General features: G+C 40.9%; 1 protein-coding gene across 5 annotated transcripts in view; it reads right to left on the bottom strand.

Moving 5' to 3' along the window:
* Positions 1-21444, bottom strand: part of SNX25 (sorting nexin 25) — a 216573-nt gene that overhangs the window by 84587 nt on the left and 110542 nt on the right. For all 5 annotated transcript variants that reach the window (XM_056559914.1, XM_056559899.1, XM_056559907.1 and 2 more), the window contains 3 exons: positions 20823-20995; positions 18061-18247; positions 6456-6526 (listed from right to left, as the gene is read on the bottom strand). In XM_056559914.1, coding sequence (XP_056415889.1) covers positions 6456-6526; positions 18061-18247; positions 20823-20995 — 431 coding nt within the window. The remainder of the gene's footprint in view (positions 1-6455; positions 6527-18060; positions 18248-20822; positions 20996-21444) is intronic.

Here is a 21444-nt window from a genome sequence, read left to right on the forward strand (position 1 = left end):
GAGAGCACTTATCCCGAAAAGAACAACCTTAACTTCAGAAGCTCTTAAGTACTGAAAGGATTAAGATTTTTTTAATAGACGTAATTTACAAATCTGTTTAACTTTCTGGAGCCAGTTGATATAAAAAAAAAAAAAGTTTTTTCCTGGATAACCCCTTTAAACTTACCTCCCTTGATGCAACACCCCCCTCCCACTAACCACAGCAGTGTCCCACCTCACCCAGTTGGCTGAACTGCATCTCGACGTGCTGCCCGTAGCTACAGGTTAGTGAAATAGATCCTTCAAATTTATTGAGCGGCTTTAATAACCTTTTAATAAATCTGGCGTATGTTGCTCCAGCTATGATAAATTCCCCTGCGAAATCATTTTTATACATAGGAAAAACATATCTGTAATATCCTGTACCCCATGTGTTAAGATAACGGCTCAGACATTACAACAGCAATGACTTATATGTGTCCTCTGTGTGAATGAGTGCAGCTGTAGGCAAAGCGGCAGATAAAAGCAGCTTGTTTTGTGTTCTGTACAGACGTAATCTGTTAATCTCACAAGTAAAAGTATCATCTCCCAATTCCAGTAATGTTGCCGATGTCCTTTATACGTAATGTTCCAGATCTCAGCGTCCTAATTAGTTCTCCATTTCCGTGCTGAACCTTTTCCAGTGCCATATCCTGCCTCCAGCAGCTGCACCGTGAATTCACAGTGTGACCATTTATCCACCGTCAACACTTGCAGAGGAAAACATAATTAAAAGACGCGGTGAGCGCTTTACCTAGGGCTACACTACATTGCCACGCTCTGTACTATGTACCGTATATACTCGAGTATAAGCAGAGTTTTTCAGCATGATTTTTCATGCTGAAAACGCCCCCCTCGGCTTATACTGGGGTGAACTCTCTGCCTGTCAATCCCTTCTCAGTGGTCTTCAACCTGCGGACCTCCAGATGTTGCAAAACTACAACTCCCAGCATGCCTGGACAGCCATCGGCTGTCCAGGCATGCTGGGAGTTGTAGTTTTGAAACCTCTGGAGGTCCGCAGGTTGAAGACCACTGCCAGACCTTCGTCATCATCCAAACCCCTCCCTTTAGTTTTCTACTCACCTCCCCTCGGTGAGAAGGAAGGGTGAGCTGGTCCAGGCCATCTATGCTGCAGGGACCATCCGGTGGGGAGGGTTAGTCGTTCCGGGATGTTCATTTTCACCGGGACGCCCTCTTCTCCGCTCCGGGCTGGCCCCGGCATAGTGACGTTGCCTTGCCAGACGTACCTGTGCATGAACGTCCCTGTCATCGTCATGGCAACGTCACTAGTCCGGGGCCGGCCCGGAGAAGAGGGCCTCCCGGTGAAAATGGACAGCCCGGAACGACTAACCCTCCCCACCGGACGGTCCCTGCAGCATAGATGGCCCGGACCAGCTCACCCTTCCTTCCCACCGAGGGGAGGTGAGTAGAAAACTAAAGGGATGTCTGGATGATGACAAAGGCTGCAGTGGCCTTCAACCTGCGGACCTCCAGATGTTTCAAAACTACAACTCCCAGTATGGCCAGACAGCCGATGGCTGTCTGGGCATGCTGGGAGTTGTAGTTTTGCAACATCTGGAAGTCCGCAGGTTGAAGACCACTGATGAAGGGATTGACAGGCGGTGATGATGAAGGGGGGGGGGGTGATGAAGGGGGTGATGATGACGGGGTCTGGATGATGACAGGGGGGGGATGATGACAAAGTGATGATGACGGGGGTGTTAATGACAGGGGTCTCGACGGTGTATTTCCCACCCTAGGCTTATAGTCGAGTCAATAACTTTTCCTGGGTTTTTGGGGTGAAATTAGGCTTATATTCGGGTCGGCTTATACTCTAGTATATACGGTAACTTGTAAAACTGGCGAACAATATAAAATGCCAAACAGAAAAACAGGGAAGCCACTGTCCTGACACAAAATAATAAAGTGTCCTGTGTAGATGGGTAAACCCATCATTAATACAGATATTCTAATATGCAGCCTGAGATATAAGAGCAAAGCAGGAACATACAGATTGTGCGTATAATAATAATCATAACTGATTATAAAGTTGTGTTCTAAATCCGGGGTGGTGGAAGTGTTGCAGGTTTAGCCAGTCATACAAGCATTGTCCCATCCAATTATGTAAATGGAACAATACTTGTGCAACACTTCCACCACCCAGGATTTAGAACACAACTTTATAATCAGTTATGATTATTATTATACGCACAATCTGTACGTTCCTGCTTTGCTCTTATATCTCAGGCTGCATATTAGAGTGGTGGCTGACAATTTGACAACGTGCCAGGTGTTTACTTTTAGTAATTGTATAGTATATAGCTATATTATTGCTTTTTTATTTTTTTTATTTTACAATGCTGGTTTTGTGTTTATTAAAATTATGACCCTTTTCCAGGCACTGAAACAGTTACCATAAGCATTGCTGGTCCTGTCAGACTTCTGATGTTGTGTCTTTTATAGGTAAAATTAACAAAAGGCATTTTCTATGGAAGCATGTAATAAAATCCAGTTCTACCAAGTAGAAATCTCTCCTAATCCTTTCAATGTATTATCAGAGCTTACAGTTTCCCAAGAGAGAAAAATTCAATAAGTATGCATTTGGAATCAGATCTGTAATTGATTGCTCCTGTCTTTATATTGGCTTCCTAATACAATAGCTAGGCTGTTCTCGTGAATTTGGCGAGGAGCGGGCTTAGCGGTTATAGATTTCTCCATCATTATGTACAGTTGCTCTGCAGAGGAACAGATAAAGCTAACAGTGCCCAGATCCCCGGGTATTGTAGCCTGTGTGAAGCCTATCAAAGTCTCATGAATGTCCCGAATGACTTAAATAAGAAATCATTGCTCACAGCTGCTCTTTTATCTGCATCTTTTTTTCCTGGCTCCATGTTTAGCACAATGTTAGCATTCGAAGTCTATGATTATCTAAGATAAAACACTAGGACAACTGTATAGCGTCAGATAAGCTGTTTCCAGTAGACGTCTTGTCTCATCAACCTGCAGGGGACATCTATTTCCAGTGATGATGTGTGTAGTCACAATATAGCCTGAGGTTTTACTCTTATTTAGCCAGGAACAGTTACTTTATAGAGGGAGGGCACTGTTATACAGGTACTATGATGCGATGATAATCCATTTCCAGAGGCTTATGATAAAACACAAAGTTAGCAGAAATGAAGAGAGAGTCCAGCGTGGCAATTCAAGCAATGCTCAACACTTTATTCGGCAATCAGCCAACATGGAAGACAGGTGACGCGTTTCGGCCACAGTGCGCAGCCTGCCACATTACCCGCCACATCAAAATTTTGGGGACTGTGCATGGCTTCTGGACAGTGAACACTGCTTGGATGGCTATTTGTCAGATGGAATCATATTTCCGTCTTTTTTTGTTGGTTGAACGATAAAATGTGCTGGAAATGCTGAAGATTCCTCCAGTAACTATCTCATAGAATACAATTGTGTTTATTTATTACCACTTGCCTAATTTATTGACATTTTTTTTTTCTTAGTAGTAGTTACATCTTTATTTCTTCTTCTTACTGTTGGCCACTACTTTCAAAATAACTTTTGTTTTTGTCCACAAATGAACCATCTAGGTCTGGTGTCACTTCCTTACTAGTCTGCTTATACCTTATTAGCTGATGTCTTCCTGGAGCTGCCATTCATGCTGTTTTTCCTGCTGTTACGAAGTTTCTTCCCTACAGCGTCTGCAATGCCTCTTAAGAATATGCACTTTATGCAAGGATTCTTGCTGTACCACACCTATCAGAGTCAACTGTATGGTTTTTGCAAGGGACCCTGTAACTGAATATGGATTCCTAAAGGCCCCCACACACAATGTAAAAAAATAAATAAATAAAAATACACAAAAAACAATATACAAAGTCAGCCAAATCCACAGATTTCAGTAAAGTTGACTGTTATATAAACTTATTTATAGAGGCCTCTTGATTCCCCCTAACAGAAAAAGAGGGGGGGGGGGGGGGGGAAGGATCAAGCATGTTGAATTTCAACTGTCAGAACCTTTTGTTCTTGAGTAGACAAGTCACCGCCAGAGAAGACTGGCAACAGCTTACCCCCTACTCTCCGTTTAGAACATATCTGCCTAGCTGAGCATATAGTGGATCTGGGAGATATAATGGGCCTTAAGGACTCAGACAATTTTATTTTTACGTTTTCGTTATTTCCTCCTCACCTTCAAAAAATCATAACTCTTTTCTATTTTCATCCACAGACTAGTATGAGGGCTTGTTTCTTGCGCGACCAGTTGTCCGTTGTAATGCCATCACTCACTTTACCATAAAATGTATGGCGCGACCAAAAAAATACTATTTGTGTGGGGAAATTTAAAAGAAAACCGCAATTTTGCAAATTTTGGAAGGTTTCGTTTTCACGCCGTACAATTTACGGTAAAAATGACGTGTTCTTTATTCTTTGGGTCAATACGATTAAAACGATACCCATGATAACATACTTTTCTATTACTGTTGCGCTTAAAAAACAATCGCAAACTGTTTAACCAAATTAGTATGTATAAAATCCCCCTATTTTGAAGACCCATAACTTTTTCATTTTTCCTTATAAGCGGCAGTATGAGGGCTAATTTTTTGTGCCATGATCTGTACTTTTTATTGATACCATATTTGCTTATATAAAACTTTTAATACTTTTATAAAAATGTTTTAAATAAAATGTTATAAAAAACAGCTATTTTTTTTTCCGTTCACGCCGTTCACCGTACGGTATCATTAACATTTTATTTTAATAGTTGGGATATTTATGCACGCAGCGATACCAAATATGTATGTAAAATATATATCTTTTTTTTACACTTTTTGGGGGTGAAATAGGGAAAATGGGACAATTTACGTTTTTATTGGGGGAGGGGGTTTTTCACATTTTTTTCACTTATTTTTTACTTTTTTTACTTTTATTTTTACACTTTAATAGTCCCCATAGGGGACTATTTATAGCAATCATTCAATTGCTAATACTGTTCAGTGCTATGCATAGGACATAGCACTGATCAGTATTATCGGTCATCTTCTGCTCTGGTCTGCTCGATTGCAGACAAGAGCGGAAGACCCCGGGAGACGGCCGGAGCAAGATGAGGGGACCTCCGTCTGCCATGCTGGATGATCGGATCGCTGCGGCAGAGCTGCGGGCGATCTGATCATCCATTCTAAGTACCGCGATGCTACAGATGCCGTGATCTGTATTGATCACAGCATCTGAGGGGTTAATGGTGGACATCCGCGCGATCGCGAATGTCCGCCATTACAGGCGGGTCCCTGGCTGCTATCAGCAGCCGGGACCTGCCGAGCATGACACCAGCATCACTTCAATGCTTGCAGTTATGCATAGGACATAAATGTACGTCCTGGTGCGTTAAGTACCAGCTCATCAGGACGTACATTTACGTCCTGCGTCGTTCTGGGGTTAAAGAAGAAGTATCATGGACCAAGTCACAATTTTTTTTTTATATCATGTGAAAGTGCATCAGCTCACCATGCTGACAATCTGCTCCTCATGTATCTCACCCTCTCCCTTCTCCTGCAATCCCCTCTGAAAGATTGGTACTTCCTAGTCCATGGAGGTCCCTGACTTCCTGTCTCCCATAATGCCTTTCAGTTCATCATAGAAGTAGCCCAGCCTAGACCAGTGCTTCCTAACCAGGGTGCCTCCAGCTGTTGTGAAACTACAACTCCCAGCATGCCTGGGAGTTTTAGTTTTGCAACAGCTGAAGGCACCCTGGTTGGGATACACTGACCTAGACACTGATCACTTTCCTAACAGCAGGCTCAGTGTTTCCCCTCCCCCTGCTTCTATTCTCAGGACATTGTTCTTTCAGACTGACCTGCTGTCAGATTGTGATCAGTGCAGGGGAAAGCAGGGATCTCCCCCTCCCCCTCTGCTTCTTCTCGGGACATTGGGACATCGTTCTTGCTGTTATAAACACTGAGCTGGCTGTCAGATGCTTCCCTGCCGAGGAGATGAAGACGCCTGCTCAGCTAACTGGGGCTTCTATGATTGGCTGAAGCTGCACATGGGAGGTTCCCTTGCCGTGCACAGAGCTGGCTAAGCTGCAGAACTATGGGAAATTGTGACATCACGGCCCCCAGCATAATGCAGCTCAATGGGGGGTCGCAAGTCATCAGAACATGGAGCTGCTGAACTTCCTCTCTGAACAAAGAAGCTAGAAAAACAGGTTTTACTTACAAGATGGGTGAAGTCAGTGATTTACAAAGTGATATAACTTTTGCTTCTGCATTTAAAACACAATACTTTTTCTACATGGGACTTCTCCTTTAAGGCAGACACTGCAGATCTGTAGAAAACTTAGAGCAAGGAAAAATGACAGGAGAGCCATAACATATGTACACTGGTCTCTGTATTTGTCAGTCATTTAAAGCATGCCCTAAATAAACTCTTACCTTTTTGTCTTTTCAGCTGTGGAAAGCTTCCAATAGTAGTGGCCTGGATGATTTCTACAACAATCTGATACCTTAGGGGACAAAAAACAAAATAAAACCTGAATTACACATTTAGTCTCCTGCAATTATTTTAAGATCAGTAACAATTTCTGTTATCTGTTTGCTCTATGTAGCTAACACAGCTAAGATGAAATTGGCATGAAGTAGTATTACAGATGGGAGGCTGTAAAGATTATATGACCATAAAAACTAGAAAACTAGGGACTCATCAGTAGGAACCCTACAAGGTTTTATTTGCTTTTTATGTAAAACAGTCATCTCATGACACATTTGTCAAATAACTTCTATTTACCTGACGGAGGCCAAAAGAATGTCCAGGAGGGCTGTGTTAGGCTAAATACTTTTTCATGTTACAGGATTGATGTACAATAAATGACTCTCAGAAAATAACACTAACATCAAATCTGTCTAAATATTTTGTAAAATATGTGTAGCTCACTTAGGATAAAAGAAATAATGTGCTTGAGGTTAAAGGTGTTGCCTTCACCCAAAAGGCCTAATGTAATATGTAGAAATTATAAATAAAAAATATTTATGTGAACCAGTCCTCAAAAGCACAGGGGAGAGAAAAAGGAAAAGACTAGTGGAGATGGGATCCAAGAAATGGTCTTTATTATATAAAAAGGATATATATGACCAATCGCCTAGCAGGGCCCTTGCTAAAGGCGAATGGAATATACTGGGTAAAAAATAGATATAATAAAAAATAGAATATAGTAGGATTAAAATGAAATAAATATGATGGGTAAGTAGCACCAAAGAAAATTCATTAATTAAATATCTGCTGTATATATCAGGAGAAAACGTTCTCAGTCCATGTAATTCATAGGGATATTTCAATGAAAAATCCACAAGAAATGTCCAGAATGAAAAGTCCCAATTAGTTTTGTGTGTGTCCGGAGTAACGGTATATGGTAGTGAGTGTAGCCACAATAGCTACAATAGGAAATTCAGGTGACCTATAGCTACTGAAGAAAAGGCCCGCGGCCTTGAAACGCGTCTAGCCCATTATCTGCACCATATCCATAAGTGTATATCACTTCAAATAGACTGTATCTGCCATATTCTAATTGCAACAGCTGGATGCCCACGATTCCGGGACCACTGCTGCATGCGCACTGTTAGCACCTTATTCATACGTGCAATTTGCACCACCTGTTACCTGCATCCTCTCACAGCCCCGGTCGGCAGAGTTACTCCTGGACATCATCCTCCCCAAGGCCGGACGCCTCCCGTGCCAGCCAAGGACACTCGGACCCCCGGAGATTCAGCCATTCACCCAGCATACCACCCAGGCGGGCATTGATATCCAGAGTGCCGGACTCAGCCGTGCCAGCCCGGACCTGAGGACTCCAAAGGAGGGTGAGTGGTGCTGTGCACCGAGACTTGACATCTTCATCGCTGACAGTGTTTGCCACATTGTCTGCATTACCTGTCCATGAATTTCCTATTGTAGCTATTGTGGCTACACTCGCTACCATATATCGTTACTCCGGACACACCCAAACTAATTGGGACTTTTCATTCTGGACATTTCTTGTGGATTTTTCATTGAAATATCCCTATGAATTACATGGACTGAGAACGTTTTCTCCTGATATATACAGCAGATATTTAATTAATGAATTTTCTTTGGTGCTACTTACCCATCATATTTATCTCATTTTAATCCTACTATATTCTGTATTTTTTATTATATCTATTTTTTACCCAGTATATTCCATTCGCCTTTAGCAAGGGCCCTGCTAGGCGATTGGTCATATATATCCTTTTTATATAATAAAGACCATTTCTTGGATCCCATCTCCACTAGTCTTTTCCTTTCTCTCTCCCCTGTGCTTTTGAGGACTGGTTCACATAAATATTTTTTATTTATAATTTCTACATGTCTAAATATTTTAGCAGATTTGAAAAGAAAGTCATCTTCAAGGACTCGCCTGCTGTCCCAAACATGCCTGGGTCCCTGCTGATCACCACTTCCTCTCAAAGTGTCAACACCCTGGAGATGCCAGACAATCCATTTAATAATACTGTGGCACACTAGAAGTAGAATTACTTTTCATTCTACAGCTAGGAGCAGAACCCAGGACAATCAGCTGATCACCCTAGAAGATACTAGATAAAAGGTAGGATCGACAGATATCGATTTTTGTAGGGCCGATACCGATAATCTGTGGAGGTTAAGGCCGATAGCGATAATTTATACCGATATTCCCCCGGCGCTTTAAATCAATGAACTGCAGCGGCCCAGAGACCGCTTCATTCCCCCTGCCGGTCCTTAGTCCAGCCGCCGCCGCTGCCCCATTGCCTCCCCCATTCCCGGTTTTATAATTACCTGTTCCCGGAGCCGTGGGTCTGCGCTACTTCTGGCTCCGGCGGCATCCTGAGCGGTCACTGTGCACACTGACGGTGACGTTGCGTTAAGGACGTCACTCGTCATTGCGCAGCGCACAGCGCAACACAGGACGCCGCAGAAGCCAGAAGTAGCGTGGACCCCGGGCCCCAGGAACAGACGATTACAAAACCGGGAATGGGGGAGGCAATGTGGCAGCGGCGGCAGCGGTCTCTGGTCCGGGGCGTTGCGGTGGGGGGTGCGCTGCGGGGCATTATCGGATTATCGGCAAGGTAGTTGCCGATACCGATAACGTCCAAAATCGTGAATATTGGCTGATAATATCGGCCAAACCGATAATCAGTCGATCCCTATTAAGAGGGGGTTTTCTCTGATGGCAAAAACACTTTAATGTACCCTTCTCACGTGTAGTGCTGAATAAAAGTGGGTTCTACAAAAAAATTATTTCTACCTTCACCCGATTAGTATGACAACTAACAATAAATAAATACTGTTTCTGATTTCCTACTGATGCTGGTCTCAGCACTTTCGGCTCTCTTGACATATAAGCTACACAGTGGTGACACTCCTCAGTTAAAAAGAAATAATGATCCCCTTTGAAGGGAAACTAACAGCCGGATCACCTGTACTAAACCAAATACATGGGGTTATAGTAGAGGTGAACGGGATTACAAGGAGGCATCACTTACCCAGATATTTGGACAGATTCTGGCGTTACCTGTTGTATTATCCTACGTTGCTAACAGCCACCTTTGCGCAATAGAAGCGGTACCACGCATACCAGGTGAACCAGCTGTCTGTGTACCTTTAAGCACCTATCATCGCTATTTTTTATAGTGCCTTTATGAGATTTTTTTTATTATTCTAAATATACTATATAATATATTGTACTATTTAAAAATGTACAAAATTATCTTTGTTCTAGACACCGTATGTGTGATTGTGAAGTCTGTGCTCTCAGAATACCATTTCCTACAATGACAGGCCTTTATAGTCTATTCACACGTACAGTATTCTGTGCAGATTTGATGCTGCAGATTTAAGTGTAAACTAAATGACTGAACACAGCTTCAAATCCTGTGCATCAAATCTGGGCAGAATACTGAACGTGTGAATAGACCCTTAAAGAGAAAAGAAGAAATGTTGATGGCAAACTTCCAATAAAAAAAATAAAAAATAAATAGAAATCAATAATCCCTTTTTATTACACCAACAACGTGCAACATTTCAGCTCAGCAGAGCCACTCTCAAGCCTGGAGAAAGGCTCTGCTGAGCTGAAACATTACATGCTTTTGGTGTAATCTGCTGAAGCATGCACCATCATGCTATAGTTTTTTATATCCCTGCTGCTTCATTTTTGATAATTTAGGCCGCTATAGAGGGATCAAGTCTATTATCTTCCCTGAAATATCAAAAAATAATATCAGATAATTATTTCAGATGGATTTCCCCTTTATGTTCCCTTATTATCTGAATTTTCAAACTACAGAACCCGGACTTATGGGGAGTACAGTGTTTCGTTGTCCATTAAATTTGTTAGAAATCTGCTCAGTTTGTACTTTCTCATGACAGCCCAGACACTTTACCAATGTATCTATAACATATTAGGTTGTTGGGAGAGGATTTCTTACTTTAAGGGTATTTAAGATGTCAGATTGGATGTCAGACTAACACAATAATCAAGCAATAAGTGAAGCAGATATATACAGGGTGGGCCATTTATATGGATAACCTTAATAAAATGGGAATGGTTGGTGATATTAACTTCCTGTTTGTGGCACATTAGTATATGTGAGGGGGGAAACTTTTCAAGATGGGTGGTGACCATGGCGGCCATTTTGAAGTCAGCCATTTTGAATCCAACTTTTGTTTTTTCAATAGGAAGAGGGTCATGTGACACATCAAACTTATTGGGAATTTCACAAGAAAAACAATGATGTGCTTTGTTTTAATGTAACTTTATTCTTTCATGAGTTATTTCTGATAACTTCTAAAATGTGTTCAATGTGCTGCCCATTGGGTTGGATTGTCAATGCAACCCTCTTCCCCCACTCTTCACACACTGATAGCAACACAGCAGGAGAAATGCTAGCACAGGCTTCCAGTATCTATAGTTTCAGGTGCTGCACATCTCATATCTTCACAGCATAGACAATTGCCTTCAGATGACCCCAAAGATAAAAGTCTAAGGGGGTCCATTCAACTGGCCCATGACGACCAATCCACTTTCCAGGAAACTGTTCATCTAGGAATGCTCAGACCTGACACCCATAATGTGGTGGTGCACCATCTTGCTGGAAAAACTCAGGGAACGTGCCAGCTTCAGTGCATAAAGAGGGAAACACATCATCATGTAGCAATTTCGCATATCTAGTGGCGTTGAGGTTTCCATTGATGAAGAATGGCCCTACTATCTTTGTACCCCATATACCACACCATACCATCAATTTTTGTGTTCCAACAGTCTTGGAGGGATCTATCCAATGTGGGTTAGTGTCAGACCAATAGCGGTGGTTTTGTTTGTTAACTTCACCATTCACATAAAAGTTTCCTCATCACTGAACAAAATCTTCTGCGCAAACTGAGTGTCCTGTTCTGCAGCACCTGAAACTACGGATACTGGAAGCCTGTGCTAGCATTTCTCCTGCAGTGTTGCTATCAGTGTGTGAAGAGTGGGAGAAGAGGGTTGCATTGACAATCCGACACAATGGGCAGCACATTGAACACATTTTATAAGTGGTCAGAAACTTGTAAATAACTCATGAAAGAATAAAGTTACGTTAAAACCAAGCACATCATTGTTTTTCTTGTGAAATTCCCAATAAGTTTGATGTGTGACATGACCCTCTTCCTATTAAAAAAACAAAAGTTGGATTCAAAATGTCCGACTTCAAAATGCCCACCATGGTCACCACCCATCTTGAAAAGTTCCCCCCTCCCCTCACATATACTAATGTGCCACAAACAGGAAGTTAATATCACCAACCATTCCCATTTTATTAAGGTGTATCCATATAAATGGCCCACCCTGTATATGTATTTACTTGATGGTCGGATTTTGTGTAGCTGGGAAGCCAGTTATAGACGTAATTCTGTCACAGTCCTCTATCACAGATAATGGTCAACAGGCTAGATGGAGTCTAATACGAGAGAATTTTGGCTGTTAGTTGTCAGATTGTGTCATCAGACTAGTAGTCAGGATCATACTTAAGGCTGTCATATGGGCGCAAAATGAGTCTGTATTATTCTTGTGTGAACCCAGCCGTAGTGTTTTTATTGCGGTGTGCGGTCCGATTTTTTCACGGGTTTGAATTTTTCACCTCACAGTGGCAACACCAGGACCCCACAGTATAAACCCCAGCATAGAAAGCAAAGCCAGAGTTGTAAGATCTCATGTATAATTTTATCATTAGTCTATTTCAGGAACAGAAACTATGGAAACTACTCCAGTGTGACAGTCAGTTTACATATGATGTCGGGGCTGACATCCTTTTTTCAATGGGATTTTGCTAGAGGCATTAAAGTACTAGACGTAACCTAAGATATTCATAGCAAGAGAGAGATTTTAGGCTCATGGGGAAATAGGAGTCTATGACTGTATTAGTGCCTGTAGCAGATGTTGGTTTTGTCTATATGAATGGAGCAAGTGGGCACAGCTGGGCACAGTTAGGAGAGGAGAGGCTAGGTATCATTACAAATTACTATTATATACTTATTTTTTTCCAATAGGCTTCTAAATGTTTTTTTTGCGTATTGCAAAGTTACTACATATTGTATCTGCTGTGTCTTGCTTGTTGGGCATTAATAAAGTTGGTGCCGATTACACAACTATAATTAAGGCTATGGCAAAAGTAAAACTAAAGGAGGGTGTACTTCATTTTCCCAATACTATACATAAAACACACCTACATACACAGTGCCTTGCAAAAGTAACTAACCCCTTTGGAGTGTTCAACATTTTGTCATGGTATACCACAGATTCACATTTATTTGATTGTGATTTTATGTAATAGACCAATCCCATTCACCCTGTTTACTGTGAAACACCTTAAAGGGAACCAAGCAGTAGATTTTACCATATATAACACTTGACAACACATTATAGATTTTACCATATATAACACTTGACAACACATTATAATGGTAAAATCTTATATCCTCACCATCCCTGGGGGCAAAAACGTCCCCTGGGGATGGTGAGGATAAAAGTTATAAAGTCCACCCCAGCCACTCCGTAAAAAGTCCCCTGGGTGCAAAGTTATACTTACTGGGTCGCATCGCTCCGGCTGTGGTCCTGCCTCCTTGGCTTGATTGACAGCTCGTGTCACCGCTCTACTCCACCTGCTTAGGGAGCAGAGCGATGATGCGCCCAGTCAATCAAGCCGAAGGGGGTGTCACTATGGTTGAAGCGTCAGGACTAGGTGGGCATAACTCCCTGCCTAGGGGGACTACTTACAGGGAGGCCAGGGGGGACATTATGACTTGATATCCTCACCATCCCTGGGGACAAGAACATCCCCCAGGGAAGGTGAAGATAAGGATTTTACAATATATAATGCATTGTCAAGCGCTATATATGGTAAAATCTGCTGCTTGATTTCCTTTAACAAAGATCTGGTGGGACCAATTACCTTCATAAGTCATTTTTCATGTCACATAATAAGTAAATAGGTTCCACCTGTCTGCAATTTAATTTCAGTACAAATACACCTGTTGTGTGAAGGCCTCAGAGTTTGTTAGAGAGCATTACTGAACAGACCGCGGCATGAAAACCAAGGAGCTCAACAAACAGGTCAGTGAAAAACTTGAGAATTAAAACACAGGGTTAGGTTATATAAAAAAAATGATCCGAAGTTTCGAACACCTCATGAAGCATTATAGAATTCATCATTAGAAAATAGAAAGAATACTGCACAACCGCCAACCAACAAAAGGCAGTCCACACTAACTAAAAAAGGAGAAAGGAGAAATTCAATCAGAGAAGCAACCAAGCGGCCCATGGTAACTCTGGAAAAGCTGCAAAGATCCACAGCTGTGATGGGGGAATCTTTTTGCAGGACAACGATTAGTGAGAAGAAAACAGTGAAAAGTGATCCACAAAAAATCCAGTTTGGAGTTTGATAAAAGCCACGTGGAAGACTTCAACTTTTTATGAAGGGGGAGGTGCTATGGGGCTGGACTGGGCGGGAGAAAATTACCTTTGTATATTTGGATAAATACTGATTGCTCAGGAATGGAACAACTCATTTTTTTCTAGGTAAAATGCTTTTTTAAACATCATCACCGCACTATTAACCTGTATATTCAGTTTAGTGCAGGTAATGCTGCTGTCAGTTTCCCTTTTAAATCGATTTGAATTCCAGTTTGTAACATGTAGCAAAATTAGCAAAAAGTCCATGGTGGTAAATACTTGCAAGGCACCGCAAATACACAATATGGGAGATATTTATCAAAACCTGTCCAGAGGAATAGTTGCCGAGTTGCCCATAGCAACCAATCAGATCGCTTCTTTCATTTTTGAAAAGGCCTGTGAACAATAAAAGAAGCAATCTGATTGGTTGCTATGGACAACTCAGCAACTTTTCCTCTGGACAGGTCTTGATAAATCTCCCCCTATGACCCTAAAATAACGCAAGGCAATGTATATACACAGTTAGCTTCTCCTTTGGACACCAGGTGAGGACGGCTCCATGTTACTTTTTTAGGACATTGCGTGCACTGTACAGAACCCGAAGAAGCTCCTGTCTTCTACATAGACCAGTGTTTCCCAAGCAGGGTGCCCCCAGCTGTTGCAAAACTACAACTCCCAGCATGCCCGGACAGCCTTTGGCTGTCCGGGCATGCTGGGAGTTGTAGTTTCACAACAGCTGTAGGCTCCCTGCTTGGGAAACCCTGACATAGACAGTGATTTACAGCTCCCATCAGATCTTTATTACTTTTATCTGTAAGAATTTGCTTTATCTATATTAGTTATCTACTTATTTTTCTTTAATCATCATTTTTTCCTATTTTTTTGATGACATTTTGGTGCCTTTAGAACCAATTACCAGGTTTCCACAGAGTTCTGGTCTCAACATACAATGGTTTCAACATACAATGGTCGTCCCGGAACCAATTATTATTGTAACTTGAGGGACCACTGTATAAGGGCTGAATAACACTGCCACATTACATCTCTGTATAAACACAGAGTTGTATGGAGCTGTAGCATGAATACCACAGATAGGGTCCGAGGGTAATACAACAACTAAGAGTAAATAAATGAATTAAAAAAAAATTAATAAATTGGAAATAAAGATTTTATAAAGTAGCATAGAGTGCTTAGAGTTCTAAAGGACACAGCTGCAGGAACTCCATGTACCTTTATACATGCTTCGTGTTCAGCTCTGTCTTGTGCATGTGGCTTTAGGCTAACCATATACATTAGGTAGAAGTTAGTAGGCAGTACCCACACAGCAGATATTGGGGGAAAGATAAATGGGCATGCAGTTTTCGGCAAATTTCTCGACAATTAACTTATTCTGCACGTTGTTCAATAACTTTCCAAGAAATAGCGCTCAATTGGCATTTAAGTATTTCAGCAAATAGTATTGTAATAAAACAATACAAACTAATATAAGCTTGCAGGTACTGAATCACGCATATTGATCTGTTCTTCTTAAAGGGGTTATCCAGGAAAAAACTTTTTTTTAAATATCAACTGGCTCCAGAAAGTTAAACAGATTTGTAAATTACCTCTATTAAAAAATCTTAATCCTTTCAGTACTTATGAGCATCTGAAGTTTAGGTTGTTCTTTTCTGTCTGAGTGCTCTCTGATGACACGTGTCTCGGGAACCGCCCAGTTTAGAAGAGGTTTGCCATGGGGATTTGCTTCTAAACTGGGCGTTTCCCGAGACACGTGTCATCAGAGATTACTCAGACAGAAAAGAACAACCTTAACTTCAGAAGCTCATAAGTACTGAAAGGATTAAGATTTTTTAATAGAAATAATTTACAAATCTGTTTAACTTTCTGGAGCCAGTTGAAATATAAAAAAAAGTTTTTTCCTGGATAACCCCTTTAAGCCCAGGGCCTCCTGCTGTGACTTTCAAAACCCATATAGAAATAACCACCACAACAGCAACAAAGATGAGATCTTATATATTTTTATTTCATATATATCTGGAGTTTGTCTGGTTATCTGACAAGTGGGTGATCATTAAGAAACATCTACAGACATTCCCTTACCACGTCTATCTATGAGATATAGTTATACAACAGTTATATGTGCATCCTCACTACATTACAAGGTAGATCATAAGATTATTCCAGTCTATATGTTATCCTGTATGTATAGTATAATATTTGTTCTGTTGTTTTGGGTGATACGTCTATTTTATTGCTGTCATTGCGATTTAGCTGCACATTTGCAACTACGAAAATTTCACTGCGGGAATTCGGCATAGTGCTGCGACGACTGCATTGCCATGAATTGGGCTGGGCAGAGCACGCCTGCTGCAATTTTAGGGTCTGTTTACATGGGAAATTCAGCATGGAATTTCCTAACTGAAATTCCTAAGAGGATCCGTGCCAATCAAAATGGTTCAGAATCGGTGCTCAAGTCTGCGGCAAGTTCCGCAACAGAACTAAGAATCAATGGGAGGCTGTTGTCAGCAGAATCTGGGCAGAATTTCCATGTAGAAATTCTAAGTGAAATCTCTGTAATGGGAACAGGGCCTTTAGTTTAACCTTTTCTTTAAGAGCGTATAGCGACTGTAAAGACTTGAACATTAAGTTCTGCTTGGGAAATTTGCAAGAGGCCTGGGCCTTTCAGGGATACTATGCATCAATATGTTTGGTCTCGCTGTGGTAGATTGTAGCTAGAGATGAACGAACTTACAGTAAATTCGATTCGTCACGAACTTCTCGGCTCGGCAGTTGATGACTTATCCTGCGTAAATTAGTTCAGCCTTCAGGTGCTCCGGTGGGCTGGAAAAGGTGGATACAGTCCTAGGAAAGAGTCTCCTAGGACTGTATCCACCTTTTCCAGCCCACCGGAGCACCTGAAAGCTGAACTAATTTATGCAGGAAAAGACATCAACTGCCGAGCCGAGAAGTTCGTGACGAATCGAATTTACTGTAAGTTCGCTCATCTCTAATTGTAGCATATCAACAGTATGCTTGGATGATTGAACAAGCGCCTTGCGGTGTGAAACATATACTGCTCCACAGCCTAACCTGCCTTTTTTAAGGAATGTTTCAGAAATAAAGCTAAAAGAATTTAAGAGATTATTGTGAGTGCCACCTATTTTCTACTGTCTTCTTTATTACATGCAGTCTTGGATAGTAGAGCACCACCTGGACCCAGCAATGTGGTTTGTCTCAGAAACAGCTATATGTGACTAAAATCTGTTTAATGAGCCTGTGATTATGAATAATATAAAAAAAAAATGAAAAACTGATTGCAGCCCTAAATGGGCATTGTCAGATCCAAAAATGTTGTTACAGATAAAAATGAAAGACCTTTTGCAATATGGTTGCTTACATTTCATTTTTTTTAATATTTAATAAAGAAAATAGACCCTGAAAATCCCACCACTAGGGGTCCCCATACCTACTAGGACAGTAGTCCTGCAGTAGCATCAGACTTGTCCATGAGTCATGGACAAGAGATGAGTCATGGACAAGGCTGCATGAGCAGACACACCAATCACCTCCCACCACCACAAAGGAGGGACACGCCCCTTTCCCCTGAGCGGATTTCTAACACTGTGAGCTAATGAAAAGAAAAGAAAAATTAGATGTACATGGTCAGGATTGGGTACTGAGTAACATTCTTTTTTTGGGGGGATCTGACAGGTACACTTTAATGATTAGTTTTTGTAATATATTTTTTAATCTTAAGTGAAATGTAACTTGTTGCATGGTTTTACATTGTTAAAAGGGATTTTTTATTTGTCTTTTTTGTGTAAAGTGTACAGCACACAACAAAAAATGCAAATACACACACACACACACACCTGTCATAGAAGTTCATGGATCTATTATAGGTCTATATACCCATTTGTTTACCATAAGCACTGTGCCAGGTTGAACAGAACCTCCAGTAGACTATGTGAAATTTTCCTAACCACTTGCAATTTCATAGGAATGTATTATACAGATTCCTGTTATAGCAAAGATGAAGATTAAACATAGTAAGAGTGATGTACCTTAGCTGTTTAAGGAATTCAATGTCAGAGCTGCTGGTGATGAGCTTGATAAACTCCTCATAAGATGGGGCATACGTATAGGTCTTCTTGTGCCGCTCGTTCACCTGTTCCCTGTACTCCAGCTGGCTGAGCAGCATCTGATTAATGTAATCCGGATCACTCAGCAGCTCCACCAAGGGCTTCAGCACTGAAGGAACAAAATAAGGGCATGGCAGGATGAAGGACACCTGAACACCTGATACCTTAAAGGGGTACTGTTCCGAATGTTGGAGCTGGCGTCGGGAGCTTGTGACGTCATAGCCCCACCCCCTCACAACAGCATGCCCCGCCCCCTCAATGCAAGTCTATGGGAGGGGGCGTGACTGCCGTCACGCCCCCTCCCATAGACTCGCATTGAGGGGGCGGAGCGTTACATTATGAGGGGGCGGGGCAATGACGTCACAAGCTCCCGGCGCCGGCTCCAGCGTTCGAAACAGTTTGTTCCAAATGCTGGGCAGCGGAGTACCCCTTTAAGATTTATCTGGCACTACTCAGTAGGATACTGATATTGGTACCTAAACGAACAAAATAAAATAATAATGTGCTATAAATAAACGTTAAATTGATTTTTTTCATTCTTCCAATGCATCCAAAATGTAAAACCAATCAACTTTACAACAAATGTGCCATAACTTTTTATGTCTACAGCTCCTATGCAAACATGGGGTCTCCATGGTAACAGGCTACAAACAATGTAGTCAGACATGCTTCCATTCCATCCTTGCTAACCTATTGAATGTATGTTAGTAATAGACAAAGGAAAGATGGAAAAACAATAGATGGTGAAGATCTATGAATTATTTTGCAACAACGTGCAACCTGCAGAATTAAATAACCCCCAGCATGCCCCTACTTGTGGAAGGGGTTTGAAAACCTCATCCTGTACTGTAAACAGTCACGGAACATCTGAATGTGGCCTTAAATCTATCCGTTGTATTTGCTGCTCAGAGCTGCAGACACCATTGGATAGCTGCCAGGGTATAATAGCAAACTGTACCTTTCTAGACTTATAAAACTGCCTTTTTATTTCTATGCCAAGTGTCAAAGAGGTTGGGCCAAGCTGCTCAAGTGTCACATCCTGATATGCCTTCTCGCTTGCCATCACCTCACCGAACCTTCACTCAAGTACAGCGCTTAGCTTACAATCAAAGAGGTGATCGTGGAGGCGGGCTAGGTTGTGAAACTTGAGTAGCACTGCTCCACCTTCTTAGCACTTGGCTGAGAAATAAAAAAGGAGATTATATAAGTTTGCCAATTAGCTTTAGGAAAGTTAGAGTTTGCTTTTACACCATAAAAGCATATAAAAAATGGTAGACTACCATTAGGGAGCTAAAATATTACCCATGTCTTTTTCTGCAAACCAACATGTGACAGCAATGCTTGATCAACTCTAGATGCAGAAAATGTGATCAATAGATGCAAACTATTTCTGTACCCTATACGTAAAAAATGTTAACAAATGGATAAGTAGTTAGCCTCTTTTCATAATCTGCTTTTGGTGCCCATTCACCATATACACTAATAAATCTTCACGTGTGTATGGCAAATGTATCAATTGACCCCTATTATCTAACAAAGGCAAAAATTATTTAATTTTGCCAATCACTTGCCAGCATTAATTTGTATGGAATCGCCTGAACTATTGAATAGATCGGTGTACAACAAAAAACGTATGCAGCACTGTTCATTTTCATTTTTTGGTAGTCTACGTATGACAACCACTAAATAGCATCTATCATAGCTAAATGTCAGAGATCTACATCAGAGAATTACACCAATGAATACCTCTGCACAACGCAATGTGAAAAGAGGCTCAGAGTTAAATAAATACATACTGGCCCTGATTTACTAAGAGTGGAGTGTAGGTTTTGTTGTGTTTTTTGCTGTTCCGACCTTTTTTCTTTTCATGGTATTTACTAATTTACTCCGCTTTCGGAAACTCTATACATGCTTTAAAGTGTAGGGTTTTCTTCCCAGAAAATTCACATGATTTTCAGAGTGGTTTTCAGAAATGACGAGTGATTTTGGATGAAATGTAGGGAACACACCCCTTTCCCAAAAACCACGCCCATTTTGTATTTTTTTTTTTTTCACTGAGTGATTCTGATTTGGTCGGGTTTTTTCTGAATTTAGGCGCAAAACTCGACAAAAAGAGTAGGAATCCTGTTCGTAAATGAGGACCACTATCTGTCTTTCACTTGGTTTGGTTAGTAAGAAGGTAACAGATGAATGACAATATGACTGTAGGATCAGACTAAAAAGAGTTTGTTTGTAGTCTGTTACCATGGAAATGCATAGGTCTCCACAAGAGATGTACACACTAAACTATTTTCATTTAGGTTGTTAAAGTAAATCTTTCCTCCATGGTCTACTAAAATAACATAGAGAACAAATATGTCTACTGTAAAGTATTACAAAATCAAAATCAAGTTATGATAAATAAAAATCAACAACATTTAGGCTATGTTCACACAGTGTAAAATGAAAGCAAAATATGTCTGTAAAATAGCAATGAAATGCATCCATATTTTTAATCTAATAATGTGCACAATGAAAGTAATTTCAATTTAGAATTTTTTTTTAATATTATGTAATTCTAAAAATTTCACTTGAAACTTGCATATAAGAAAATGGATTTGTACTTTTTAGACTTTTCATTTAAACAGAAAGGGGCCATTATGTTACATAACATGAATGATTAATAATTTGAAAACTTTACACACCTTTGGTGGCAAGTATTTCAGAAAGAACAATGCGCAAGCTGCGAGACTGGGCATCTCGGGTAGGCATCAAACAGAGAACTAGCACCTGGGCACAAGTCTGTAGGAACCGAAGCTCCTCCTCTGTGTTTTTTAAGCAGGGATGAAGAGCAAAAGGTCTTGGCTGTTCATCCTGTCTGAAACAAAAAGGAACAAAACAAGAGGGAAAGCAAAGAAACTGAAGTTAAATGAAAAACACACATGACTTTATTATAACAATTACTACATATCTCACCACAGTACCATTTTTTTTAATATCTGCCCCACAAAGAAGACTGGAAAGGCTTGGGTGCCCTGATCATACACATGTTTACATTTTCTTGAAACACCCTACTGTTCTCGAGTTATAAGGGTTTCTAGTTTGAAATGGGGTTTATAGTTTGCATGCACAATTTTCCCGTTACCATCTTCCGTCACAAAATAACGGCCGTTATTAATAACGGGCTAAAACGGCTATTAGAAAAAGCCCAAAGACTATAATGGGATTTTCTAACTTCGTACGGATCTTTAAAACGGAGTAATTTTGTAGTGTAAAAGGGGCCTTACAATTTACATCAAATTCTGTAATTTTTAATTAGAGAATAGA

This window comes from Hyla sarda, chromosome 1 (assembly GCF_029499605.1).
Source record: "Hyla sarda isolate aHylSar1 chromosome 1, aHylSar1.hap1, whole genome shotgun sequence".
Classification (NCBI taxonomy): Eukaryota; Metazoa; Chordata; class Amphibia; order Anura; family Hylidae; genus Hyla; species Hyla sarda.